General features: G+C 44.3%; 1 protein-coding gene across 1 annotated transcript in view; it reads left to right on the top strand.

Moving 5' to 3' along the window:
• The window catches only part of LOC119649917 (Y+L amino acid transporter 2), a 47,008-nt gene extending 33,747 nt beyond the window's left edge, over nucleotides 1–13,261 (top strand). The window contains exons 2-6 of the mRNA XM_038052319.1: nucleotides 3,380–3,598; nucleotides 3,747–4,017; nucleotides 4,081–4,405; nucleotides 4,471–4,620; nucleotides 12,309–13,261. Of these exons, the coding sequence (XP_037908247.1) occupies nucleotides 3,380–3,598; nucleotides 3,747–4,017; nucleotides 4,081–4,405; nucleotides 4,471–4,620; nucleotides 12,309–12,545 (1,202 nt within the window). The 3' untranslated portion in view covers nucleotides 12,546–13,261. The remainder of the gene's footprint in view (nucleotides 1–3,379; nucleotides 3,599–3,746; nucleotides 4,018–4,080; nucleotides 4,406–4,470; nucleotides 4,621–12,308) is intronic.
• The last annotated feature ends 1,132 nt before the right edge of the window (nucleotides 13,262–14,393 follow it).

Raw genomic sequence — 14,393 nt, 5'->3', positions numbered from 1 at the left:
AGCTGCTGGCGGAGGCCGTCCCACCTCTCGCAAGAGAAAAAGATGTGTTCAGCGTCATCCGCCACTCTATTGCAGAACACAATCAGGAGATCGCGCCTTCCCAATCCTGTGCAGGTAAGACTGAAAACCTCCATGCCCACTTAGAAGTTGGCTAAGGAAGTAATCAATCTCACCGTGCGTTCTGTTCAACCGTTGGTCTAATTTGTCGATGAGCCGCGCAGTCCACCTGCCCCTTGGCTCATTTTGCCAAGAAAGTTGCCACTCCTTAAGGGTGCGTTAACGTTCTTCACGGGCAACCACTTCTCTTAAGTTTTCGCCCTTACGGCGATAGATAGCTTTGCGCTCCTTGGCAAGGAGGGCAACGGGGATCACTCCCGCGATCACCATCACAGCCGGTTCGGAGACGGTGCGATAAGCAAACGCCACTCGCAAAGCTCCTCGCCTCTGCATTTGAGCGAGGCGTTTACGATGCACCTCCTTGTCAAGGGCATCAGCCCATAGCTCCGCACCACAGAGAAGAACTGACTGCGTTGCTCCCATGAGGAGACGCCTCCTAGTTGTTATAGCGTCCCCGACATTCGCCATTAGCCGACTCAAGGCCGCGACTCCAGCTGCAGCCCTGTCCGCTGCTGCTTTGATTTGCTCGAAGAAGCCCATCTTCGAGTCGAGCATTAAACCAAGGTATTTAATCCCTGGTTTTGACTCTATAGTCAACTCGCCGATCCCTATGGGACGTAGGGTCGGGATTCTCCTTCTGGTCAGGATGACTACTTCGGTTTTTTCCAGCGCAAGCTTGAAACCGTGAGCAGTCATCCATCCGCTTACCCGTCGCATCAATATGCCAAGTCTCCTTTGCGCCTGTTCAATGGTGCGTCCGGCAACAAGTGCCGCAACGTCGTCTGCATAACCGACCAGGCGCGACTCTTCGAGCATATCGAGTCTCAGCAGACTATCGTAGGAAGCGTTCCAGAGGTCCGGCCCTAGGATAGATCCCTGGGCTACTCCCGACGTGATTTCCATCCTCCTCTGGCCTTCTAGCGTCTCATAGAACAGGAACGGTCTTTCAGATCCCTCAATATCCGCAAGAGATAGCTTGGCACGTGAAAGGAGTTCTCTAGTGTGCCTAGCATATCTGTCCACCTTACGGAATTGAAGGCATTTCTGACATCAAGCGTTATGAGGAGCACTATCCGTCGAGATCGGCGGCTGTGCCCCGGCTCGCTCGATTAAACGCATCTACGACCTCCATAACAGCATCCACTCTAGATTTCCCTGTTCTAAGCCCGAACTGCCTTGCGGATAAGTCCCCGGCAGCACGGATCGCTTCAGCGAGTCTACCCCTGAGGAGCTTCTCGAGCACTTTTCCGGCCGTGTCAAGCATACACAGCGGTCGGTATACAGACGGGGGGGGTCTCCTTTACCCTTACTGATCAACGCGAGTCTGGCCACTTTCCAGCGACAAGGAAAAATGCCCTCCTTCAAGCACGCCTATCGGCCCAACTATCGGCTTGCCGAGGATGTGAAGGTCTACGCGACAGAGACGGTGAAAGCTGTGAAAACCTGGCTGGAAAGGCCAAATTGACTTTGACGGATTAGTAAAGGGAAGCGGGCTTAACAGCAATCCATAGAAAGAAAAACACTGTGAAGGTGAAAGTCGGCGGACATACGACAGTCCCTAAGCCGACTATTTAATACCTGGGGGTGATAATTGGCGCGAAACTTAATTTTAGGGAGCACCTAGAGCATACGTTTCAAAAGGCGACTAGTTTCACCAAAGCACTTTTAAGAATGTTGTCGAATGTTGGCGGAAAGAAACTCTATAGAAGATTGCTTGCGCGTTATCTGTGTGGGTGGAGGCGCTTGCCAACTCAGAGAAGAAGCAGGTAAATTGGGTCTACTAGCGGATGATTCATAGAGTGGGCAGTGCTTTCAGAACCATGTCAAAAGAGACAGTACTGGTTGTGGCGTGCATGATCCCAGCCGACAATTTAGAAAAAGAAATGAGTGCGCTCTACCATGGAAGACGTATGGAGAGTACACAGAGTGCAACGCAAATGAAACGAGTTTTCGCTGGATCGTTGAAAGCACAGACTCATTCCCAACATTAGGGAATGCCTTGAGCGGAAACACGAAGGAATCAACTACCACATTACCCAATTCCTTACAGGGCATGATGATTGCTACATGTCACAACTCTGAGCTAGATTATTCGCCTAATTGTCCTGTATATATTGGGACACCGGGGGATGCAGTACATGTTATGCTTTATTGCCCAAGGTTCGCGATAGAGAGAGGGAACTTGAACCAAGCGCTGGGAATTAACATGAGCCCAGAGAGTATAGTCACGGAGATGCTGAAATCGAAGGAAAACTGACTTACGGATTCCTTCGCAATCCTCAAAATATAGAATGAGCTGATGAAGGAAATAAGTATTGGGGAAGCTCAGAGGACGATAACCTAAAAGCACACCCACCCCACAAAGTAATATAAGTGTCCCGCGGGGTAGGGCCTGGAGAGACTCGGGGTGGTTTGGAACTCTAGCTCAGCGGCGCGTTCTTATGAAGAACAAAAACGCCTAGCTTCCCTTTTAGAAAAAATTGTGTGGTTTCGCCGATAATAATGAAATTTAAATTTCTATCCCAGACCCAAGAAAACCTCACCGCCGGGGAAATTCTTTGCAATTAACACCGCTACCAAGATTTGAACCCAGGGTATGGCCAATCGTGCGACCTCGCTTGCTTAATAATTATTGTGGGGCAGTGAATTTGACACAATGTCGCGTGTATAATGAAAAGAAAATAAGGAATGAACATGAAACATTATAAAATGAAAAATGAAATGGAGATTCAAAAAAGCGGAAACAGGCAAATTGCATCTTCAAATTTCTCAATGTAAGGGATTGTTTGATATACTAGCAATACTATATAACGCACACTATTCCTTTGAATTCACACCAATAACACTCGAGTGTTACCCCAATAAATTCATTGAACAAAACATACCAGTCCAGCCCCACAACTGAAGTCAACATTATCAGCTGGAAATAACAATCTAAAATCGCACCAGCCAAACATACTCTCAGTCACAAGCGAAGAAATTCAAGAACATCTCTTAATCAAACTAATTCGATAATGATCCACAGTTGTGAACACATTTCACATTGTGCTGTGACAAAACCTACATTAATTCAATTCGCCGTCAATCCTCCTATGACACACTGGGCAGGGTATTGTATTATATTCGACGGCACAAAGAAAAATGATGCTTGAATCTGCCACCATCCTATGTTACCCTCACACCTAGTTATGATGCAAATGATACACCATAGAGGCCTGGATCATACACCACGTACTTAACTCGTTTTATATTTTAATTTCAGGAACTATGATTCCAAAATCTGGTGGAGATTATGCATACATCGGTGTTGCGTTCGGCCCTCTGCCCGCCTTCCTCTATTTATGGGTAGCGCTATTAATTCTAGTGCCGACAGGAAACGCAATTACGGCGCTGACTTTTGCACAATATTTACTACAGCCGTTCTGGCCATCGTGTGACGCTCCTTATGAGGCTGTGAGGCTTTTAGCAGGCTTAATTACGTGTAAGTAATGAACTTTTGTAAGTGAAAGGTTGCAATAATCACATTTTTTGGATAAATGCTACATGATGGTGATAGTAATCTCACCTTTTCAGAAGAGGATTATTTTCTAAAGTAATCTTATTAATAAAAACTCCTTGTTATATTTCAGGTATTTTAACTGTGATAAATTGCTACAACGTGAAATGGGTGACACGTGTAACAGACATCTTTACAGGAACCAAAATTTTGGCTCTTTTAGTCATAGTCGGAGCTGGATTGTGGTACATATTTGCAGGAAACACAGAGCAGTGGGCTGCACCTATGCATGGATCCTTATTCTCACCAGGATATATTGCTCTAGCTTTCTACAACGGGCTCTTCTCCTACTCCGGATGGAATTATCTCAATTTTGTGACGGAGGAACTTAAGAACCCATATCGGTAAATCGCTTCATTAAAATTTTAGTACGACTATAATCAACTATTTTATCTACTTAACCACAGCAATCTTCCACGAGCAATTTGCATCTCCATGCCAGTAGTCACATTGATATATGTTGTTACAAATATTGCATATTTCTCTGTTCTATCAACAGAGGAGATCCTGTCCTCAGATGCAGTTGCAGTAACGTTCGGTCATAAAATGCTGGGCTTTATGTCATGGCTAATGCCATTCTTCGTTGCTTGCTCGACATTTGGATCACTGAACGGTGCAATATTTGCATCGTCTAGACTATTCTTTGTAGGTGCTCGTAATGGACACTTACCAGCCGCAATATCTTTAATTAATATCAATTGCCTGACGCCGGTACCTGCTTTGATATTTCTAGTGAGTATTCATTACACAGTAAAATATGGATGGGTTTGATATGAATATGACTTTCTGCTTTTCAGTGTATATTGACGCTAGCGTTACTCTTTATTCGAGATATTTATGCACTCATAAACTATGTTAGTTTTGTTGAGGCTCTCTTTACTCTTATGTCCATATCAGGACTGCTATGGCTACGAAGGAAGCAACCGAATACGAAACGACCAATTAGGGTAAAGTATCACAAGAATTGTTTAATTAAAATAGATAACGAAGATGAATTTAATCTTAAAAACAACTTTTCCCGCTTGATAAGTTCATAAGGTCTGGTAATTTTGAAATTCAATATTGAATCGCAGTTAAATATAATTTAATAATACCGTATACGTATATATGATTAGTATTCATACCTTAATGGGCATAGTGTGTCAACCACACCTACGCGCCATCGTTCACGGTTCGCTGAACCACGATTCAAATCCCCTCGAACTTCATGAGACGTTTGCACTCCTCCTCTTCTGTTCTGCGCCATGTGCCCCTGGGCCAACCCACTCGTCGGTCATTGAGTGATAATAATGGATTAACATGCCACCCCTATATAGTAATGCAAAAAGAACATTAGTACGGAACAGTCTTAACTTTATCTTGGTCGTTGGTCAATTGAAACTTAACTGACCTTATGCCAAACTCTGCGCTCGAATGTGTCACCAACGACTAGACAGGCAGGCCGCAGAAATCCATAAACCTCTCACCATTATCGTTACGATCGTTAAGACCGTATTTCACTATCACTTATTCGGTTAAGGTGTTGTCAGATCCCGCCTTTAGCATTCAGATCACTCATGACGAACGCAATGTTACCTTTAGGAAACATCTCCTGGACTGCGTTCAATTACCGATAGAAAGCATCCTTCCCCTCTGCATAAAAAAATCTTCATTTGGTGCGTAACACTGTACTATTGAAACGTTCCCTATTGTGGACCAGAATCCTGCAGCCAATATCCAGTCCGATATCGGCACCGAAATAATGAGGGCACGCCTTGCCATTGCCGTAAGCATTATTCCAACATCGCAATAACGGCTATCCATGTCCTGATACGATAGCTAAAAATCAATACCGGTCCGTTCTAATCTGAGGCATGGACTGGAAAGGTTGTCCATATTAAAAATTCGAAATCTGCAGTTTGTTGGAATATAGATTTAAAAAAAAAAACGGTCTAGGGTACACAATGGGGAATATGAATATGTAGCTGGAAATATTATGACAACTACAACCATCCTGTCGAGACAGCCAAATTTCTTTGATTCCCCCGTCCGGTGGCTCATAATTCACCTTCTTTAGTATTTCCGCTCAATGTTTCTATTGATAGCAACATCAATAATGTACGCTTATCGGTAAACCTGACATGTACCCGTGATCAGCGCATGCTGCTAAGCAAGGTTATGATGAGCCACATGAGCACACATACATCCCTCCGTCTCAGCAAAGAACTCCCCAACAAACATTCATCTTTACGACAAATGGAGATAAAAAATGGCTGCCAGAGACAATTCAACCATGCGATCACGTGAGTACATGATTCATTGATTCACTCTTGATGCGATTTCACTCGCTTGAAAAATCGATCCTTCTAAGTTAAATTGAGTTAATCTGCAATTTGCCTAAAAAACAGCCGCATGCAAGGACCCCCTTTGGGCACTTCAACTCCTCACGTGTCATTATACGTATCCTTCCAGTGTGCGGGCCCGCAACGGATCCTGAAAAATAAATCAAAACCGCCCGAATCTATTCTTTCATTTTCCGTTATCAGGAAAAGGAAAAGTTAATATAAACGCATCAAGGCGCACCGCATCCCTTTCAATGAGTCTCCCGCGGATCATATCTGATATTCTATAATCACCGCAGTTTCTGGAACTTGTGCTTTCCCTCTCGTACAATTTCCAGTAAGGAAGCACCTCATTCGGCCCTTCTGTTTAGTGTAATTAGGCCCAGTTATTACCAACACGAGATTGTCCGAATCAGAAGGTATCTGACAAAAAAAAACCGTGACCGAATGGTCCGCTACGTACTGGATCCAGGATGCCGGGTCCTAAATCAGCCAATACGGCATGTATTCACTGCCTGATGTATGATGATGATTTTCCAGAACTTTGGCTCCAATCTATTGAGTATTGGGATATGAAAAATTCACTTCTGCAATGTCCAAGACTCTTTTACCACTTTCGCTCCAATCTATTAACCGCTGAGTATGAAAATTACACTGCTGCACTATCCAGGACTCTTTTTAACAATTGAAGGCTACCAGCCAAGCTCATCAGCCGGTCCACAGTTTCGCTATGTACTTCCACAAAAGTGCAATCTCACTAGCCTCGAACAGATCAACCGTCAGCTTTCCGAAATAGGTATATGAACCGGTCAATTTTAAATGCAAGGTCAATGTTCCGCGACAAATTCGATCTGACAAACCACTGCAAAATTTGGAGGATAAAATAAAGTGCAACATGCCCTCCTTTGCAGTCCAACAGTTAATTACCTTCAATTGTCCATTGATAATGAATGATGAATGATGAGCCGAGCCCTAATTGTTCATTTGAAATCCCTTAAAATTCGGTTGGATGATTGACTGAAATTTGGTCATCTTGAATTTCTAGCGATTTTGCTAGTGATAAAGTTTGAAGTGTCTTCAATCATGTGCATAAACAGCTTTTTAATTTTACGTAAGTAATAGAAATTCATTAAATTAAATTTAATCAAGTTTATAAAAAAATGTTGACTCTTGGTTTCGTCCTCAAGCATCCTCAACAAGTTTATAAGTTCGAACTTTTTGTTTCACAATCCAAAATACAAATCTCATAATCTTTTCAAAAAAGTTGACTGGGGGTCGTCCGCCCCGTCATCAAGTGGATGCGGACTCAGGACTCCCAGCATCCTCAAGAACAAACTCACAATCTATTTCCTAACTTTTCAATTTTATAGTCAAATCAAAACTAAACTATACAACCATCGTCCAAAACCCGAATCTAACAAAGAGGAAAGAAAAAGCCTCCTTCCACGTACAAGCCTCTCCCCACACCCGAAACCAAAAATCCCCTCAGCACTAACTGTTGTCGAAGTAATACTCATATATATACAGGTAGCATTTCGCATTACCACGAGACAAACGTTAAAAATGCATATGCTAATACACAACCATGATCAATTATATGACCGAGATATGCAATGCATGGGGAAAACAATAACAAACAAGTTCGAAAACCGGAAACTAGACGCTTCAGGTAAAGAAAAAATTTGTGTTTCCCTGTATGAAGAATGATGTGTGCATGACAGTTCCGTGTGTATATAGCTAAAAAATCAATTGCCGCTCCATTTTTTAAAAAGTCATTTACACGAATGATTTGATCTTGAACGCACTATATTGATAACAATCAATCTCGTAAGCTTCACACTGGGAGTTTAATATCATCACTTTCGAAACCTGCTTCACTTTTTGGGGCACACATTTTGATACCTTGCTCCTCTAGGTTTCACCCAATATCAACCTTTCACTTTATACCTCACATGACCATAATAATAATAATCGTAGCCGATCCCGGCGGTTGTGGAAGGAGGAGGGATGGATAGCTTCAGTCTGAATGGCTGTACGCCACCACAGCGTCTCAGGGAGTAGGTGAGGAAAGTGCAGGAACTTTGCAGTCTTGCAGATTACTCACTGAGGAAGCTATCCCCACACCAGGCCGTTAGGTATAAATTGCAAATCCACTTAATGAGAAGAAGGAGAAACTTGAGATCCGGTACGGATAACCGGTAGGGGTCGTCTGACTTGGTGACTGGGTCGGGCTCCCGTAATGGACAGCACGGCGTCGAAACCGCTAGTCGTGGGGCTGTTCGACGTCTAGGCGCCATGACGACCAGGAGTATTGCTCCGCTTGCTGCAACTGTTTCGCCACAATCTGTGGCAACCACTTCAGCAAGTTCGCGTAGGCAGCGAATGAAGTGGACTGAAGAAATGAAGCTCTTCATCATCCGCTCCTACTACGAAATAACGGCGGGGGCGGGTACAACATCTCACCGCCCCTTGTTGCGCCAGAGATTCGTCGAGCGTTTCTCGCAATTCGCGCACGTGACTGTGCAGCGAGTCGCAGACCAGTACCGCTTTATTACTCGCAGCGACACAATCCCGGCTATCATCAGGGAACGTGTTCGACTTGAGGTCATCGGGGGAACTAGTGACCGAGAGTCGATGGGGGCAGAGGCGGCGGCATCAACAACACCACGCCGCACTGCAGACAATAGGTTCAGTACTCCCCGAAGCACTCTTCTCCACCTTCCAGCTGAGGTTTCCGCTGAGGTTCGGGACGAATTCCAAAGAACGTGTATAGAATTCTCGGATATGGATCCTTTGCATGCAGGTATTCCCAGGCTCTTTGCGTCTCCGGCAACTCCGAGAATTCTCTCTCAAATCAATGATGAGATTGCATCTCGATTATGTGCTGATATGTCGCTGCTGCAACTACAATCACTTGTGTATTGTGGTGCAGTTGCGGCTGTCAGATTACACGGTGAGAAGATTCGCTTTCGTGTTATTGGTTTGAGTGACCGAAGAGAGCCACCATGGAAAATTCGTCTGGAACGTCGGCGGAACTCACTAAGGCCGGTCATTGCTAGATTGATTCAGATCAGCACTGGCAATGCCAGCAGACGGGTGAGAAATAAAATGCAGACGGTTTACCAGAGCTACCCAGTGTAGTGTGACCCGTAGTTGAAATTCTGAACACACTAAAGTAGAAACTTTCTGTCATAAGCAGTCGGTTACGACGGTATGGCGAAAGTCACTCCAGACCTGTCCGAGGAACCAGCGGAGCTATTTCAGATCTCTCAACGAATCCCAACAGAGCGTCCAGATAGTACACCACAGTTTGCGGTAACGAAAGCGAAAGAATACTGGGGTGGACTTTGGGGGTTACCCGTCCAGTATGCTGAGTGGATCACCGCCGAAGGCACTCGCCATGCTAATACGCCTGGCATGAATTTTGCAGATGTTACCGAAGAGGAAGTTCGCCGAGCCATAAACAGCTCGAAGAACTGGAGGGGCCCAGGACTGGATCGGGTGCAGAATTTCTGGTATAAGAAATTTACCAGCGTACACAATCGGTTCGCACACAGCATAAACCAGGTCCATGGGTCGGCCGGAGAAATTTACACCATTCCTCACTCCGGGGATTACCTACCTTATCCCTGCGAAGGTCACGGTGCAGGACCCCGCAGACACAAGACCGCTAACTTGCCTACCAGCCCTCTACAAATTCATAACGTCCATTATCAATGGAAGGGTCAAGGCGCACCTCGAGACCAACAACATTCTGTCCGAGGAGCAGAAAGGCTGCCGAGTTGGGTCAAGAGGTTGCAAAGAGCAACTCATTATCGACTCGGTAGTTGTGTCCGGATAGCTCAGTGGTTAGAGCACTGGGTTGTCATACGGAAGGCCGCCGTTCAAATCTCGCTGGTGGCAGTGGGATTTGTATCGTGACTTGACGTCGGATACCAGTCGACTCAGCTGTGAATGAGTACCTGAGTCAAATCAGGGTAATAATCTCGGGCGAGCGCAATGCTGACCACATTGCCTCCTACAGTGTTCTGTAGTGTACCGTTACGGTCTTGAATGAAGTGCTCTAACACACTTCAAGGCCCTGATCCAATATGGATTGTTGCGCCAACGATTATTATTATTATTAGTTGTGGGACAAGCAACAAGAGGCCAAAGAAACCTCTTTAGTTGCTATATCGATTATGCCAAGGCTTCGGATAGCGTCCCGTATACCTGGATAATCGATGTCCTACATCTGTATCGCATTGATCCGAAACTAATAAAGTTTTTGGCGACAGTCATGAAAGAGTGGTATACCACCTTATCAGTGCGTACATCTGAGGGTGCTAATACCTCCGTATACGGAGGGGCATCTTCCAGGGGGATTCGTTGAAACCCCTTTGATTTTGTATTGCACAGAACCCCCTTTCATGGCTACTGAATGATGATAGAGGGCATGGTTTTGCAATAAAGTATGGCCTACGTGCTAAGTGCGAACTGACACACTTGATGACATCAAGCTGTATGCTAGTACTGACGATCCTCTTAGAAGTCTGTTGCGAATAGTAAAAATGTTCAGCCGTGATATTCGGATGGAGTTTGGATTAGAAAAGTGTCGAATCCAAACCATCCGCAAAGTTCATCACGAGCTGCATGCCGAACATAGCATTGGTGACCACCACATCAAAGCTATGACCGAGACAGACTTCTACAAGTACCTAGGAATTATGCAAGGAACCCATGCTTGCGTTGATAATTTGAAGAATGCTCTGCTGCTTATGCATTCGGAATATTGCCATGGGCGAAGACCTATCTGGGAAACGTCCAGCGGCGGATACGGACAACTATGTCCAAATTCCGAATGCATCACCCAAAGTCTGCCGTGGAGCGGATGAACCTGCCTCGTGACATCGGAGGTAGGGGCGTGGTTGACGTGGCGGCACAACATCATCGCCAAGTCGACTCGCGCCGCGCTTATTTCTACAGCAAAGAGCAGGCGGGTCCCTTGCATGCGGCTGTTTGTAAGGCAGACTATGGGCTGACTACACTTAACTTAAAGGATCGATCTTTTAATCCTCTGAGTGAGGTGAAGTCGGACCAAGAGCGGATCGATGAATGGAAGTCGAAGGCAATGCACGGTAAACACGTGAATTCTCTTTGGTAGTCATTTGTCGAACAGATGGCTGTGTGCTGTGGAGCTCTTTGCTGAAACGGAGGGGTTCATGTGTGCCATTTAGGACGGCGTGGTCGCTACCCGAGCTTATAAAAAGCTCATCATGAAAGAACGGGCGGAGAACGACCAGTGCAGAATGTGTGGTTCAGCGTTAGAGACGTTGGACCATCTCATTTCTGGCTGTACTGTTATGGCACCGGTGGAATACATCGCCAGGCATAATGCTGTATATAAGGTTATCCATCAAAACCTTGCATACAAGCATGGGCTGATCACGGGAACATGTCCGGTTTAACCGATATGAGCCGTAATCAGTACTTGACTGCATGCTTACAGGATGTATTGGGACCAGCAAGTTCTGACTGATCGCCATACGTAGAGAAGAAGGTGAACTATGAGCCACTGCCTCGGGAAATAAAAGAAATTTGGCTTCTCGAGCGGGTGGTCGTGGCTCCCATAATATTGTCAGTTGCAGGTATTGTACCTAAATCCCTCATGGCTTTCGCACAGTCTGGTTCAAACCATGCAGAAGTAGTTCATTCTCCATGCGTGTTCGATGTTGCGGGGAGTTCTCGACAGATTCTCCCATTAACCTACCACTGGCCACCACCACCGCCCCTTTAGTTTTTAAGTAGGTAAGATCGTGCGAGCCTAAATGCTTGGCACTTAGTGCTAGTATTAAATAAAATCCGGCATCTGCCGAGATTGTTACAACTCGGAAAATAATAATAATCGTTGGCGCAACAATCCAATTGAATCTGGGTCTTAAAGTGTGTCAGAACACTTCATTCAAGACCATATCGATAACCTACAGAATTATGGTACCTTGTGGGAGGCACTGTGGTCAGCATTGCGGACCACTCTCCTAGCGCATTTGTTTTTTTTTCGATTGCGTACCAGGCTTATTTGAAAAAGTTACCAATAAAAATAGACCTTCAAAGCATATACAATACTATCAATAATTAAATAATAATAATAATCTATATAGATTCTCCCACTGACCTACCACCGGCCACTACCACCAGTGCCCCTTTAGTTTTTAAGTAGGTAGGATCGTCCGAGCCTAAATGCTTGGCACTTAGTGCTAGTATTAGGTAAAATCCGGCATCTGCCGAGATTGTGATAACTCGAAAATAATCTATATTTAACCTTTTATTTTCAGGTCAACTCAGTGCTTCCATTTATCTATTTGCTAACATGCGGTTTCCTTGTAATTTCATCATGTTATGTATCACCAGTAGAAGTTGGAGTCGGCACTGCCATAATCCTATCCGGAATTCCAATTTATTATGCCACAATCTACAAACCTATTGCATTTTTAAGGCGAATATCGAATGATATCAATATGCTCTGTGCAAAATTCTTCATTTGTATGCCAAATGAAGAGAAATTTGACTAACTCATAGGCAGTAAGAAATGTAAACGTAATTCCACTATTAATTTATTAATAAGAGAAAATATTTCCAATATACTGTTCAGGAATGTAGATGACATCAGTCAGAAAAGTAATGTATTTGTTCGAAAAAGACTTTTTTCATTGAACGCAACGGTTATAGATATCTTCGAATTCAGTTTACTTGTTAAAAGTAAAGGCTGGGAGTCTATTATAATAGTAGGTTATTGTAAAACGTTTGCATATTTATGCTAATTTAGTGTGCTGTTGTTATGTTGCTGAAGTAAGCAAAAGTTCACTCAACTTTACAATATATTTTTATAGAATTAAGAAATAAGCTCTCAAATCGCCAATTTGCGATATTATAAGGATCAAAGGTATTAAACCAGTATCAGTCCAAGCGTACACCGTTTGGCTCTCAAATCAAGACAATATTAAACTCAAAATTGCTTAGAATAGTATCTTGACATTTTGTGGAGAAAACGATAGATTAGAGTCTCATCTAGAGTAAAAATAAAGCGAGAAACACTATTTTCATACCTAGGGATATATACATCTTTAAAAAGGAAAACATATACAGGAAGTCGTGCTTCCAGGCTCGTTATTGGTTTAAATTATTAATTTACTTTTTAATATAATAGAATTTCCCCTAGTAATAAACTGTAAATTATTATATATGAAATAAACAACTTTGTAATAAATTTAGGATACAACCAAATGAATCTCGAGCTTGTGTCAATTTTTACATAACTACCTTGGATGCGGAGGAAGAGCCCGATGAGGTGCTCAAAATGCTCCGGGAGACGGGAACTGAGGTCAAGTTCCTCTCAGTGTCACGCTTTAGTACGAGGAGATCTGTTTTGGAAAAACGAATCCTGCCACACTTCCTCGTGCAGGGAAGCGATCTGATCAGCATCAGGTCGCTTAATTACCAGGCAATTCGTTTTGAGCACCTGCTGAGGGGCGAACTAGCCCAGTGCCGAAGATGCCAGCGCTATGATCACTCGGCAGTGAACTGTCAAATGATCTTGCGATGTGTAAAGTGCGGGAAAGGCCATACCGCAGCCGAATGTTCGCTGACTGAAGCAGAGGGCAAAGAAAAAACCATCTGTGGCAATTGCGGAAGCGGAGGGCATCCGGCTTCGTACCGTGGATGTCCTGTATACGGCAATGTTAAGGTCACAAGGCAGCAGGCGTCAAAATTGGCCTAAAGGACGAAGGTGTCAGCGGCGTTGAATGGTACCGTCCCTTCGGCACCAATCTTTTCGGGGGTCCCGTTTGCAGAAGTAGTCCGACAAGGGGGAGCTAAGAAGCCCCCAACAAGATGCAAGTGGCGGAATGAACACCATCCTCAATAAAATATAAACTATGTGTGAAAAAATGCAGCATACGCTACACGTACACAATACAAAAATAAACAGTATGACAATATTTACACAAACAGCATGCCCGCTGCTAGGTCTGCAGTCACAGCGGTACCACTGGATGGTCTCCGGATCATCGCGATTAATGTGAATTCCATCGTAAGAATCCATCGAAGAGCGCAACTCGTTCATTTCGCTGCCAGGCAACAGCCTGACATTGTCTTGATTTCAGACACCCACCTCAGTCCGAGGCATTCGATAACATTCAAAGATTTTGAATTCGTGAGGAGCGATAGACGAAAATGTGACGGGGGAGGTGGTACCGGAATACTTGTGGATCGGCATTGTCGTTTCAGGCATATTAATAGGCCTGAATTTGAAACCTTTGAATGTATCGAAGTCTCTTGTATTCTGCTTTCACTGCCTAGAGGAGAGAATTTATACATTCTATCAGTTTATGCAATGGGAAACAATCGAGCCAAATTCAAGG

Source organism: Hermetia illucens, chromosome 2 (genome assembly GCF_905115235.1).
Source record: "Hermetia illucens chromosome 2, iHerIll2.2.curated.20191125, whole genome shotgun sequence".
In the NCBI taxonomy this organism is placed as follows: Eukaryota; Metazoa; Arthropoda; class Insecta; order Diptera; family Stratiomyidae; genus Hermetia; species Hermetia illucens.
Note: the sequence above shows the minus strand (reverse complement) of the source record. Positions and strands in the feature narration are given on the sequence as shown.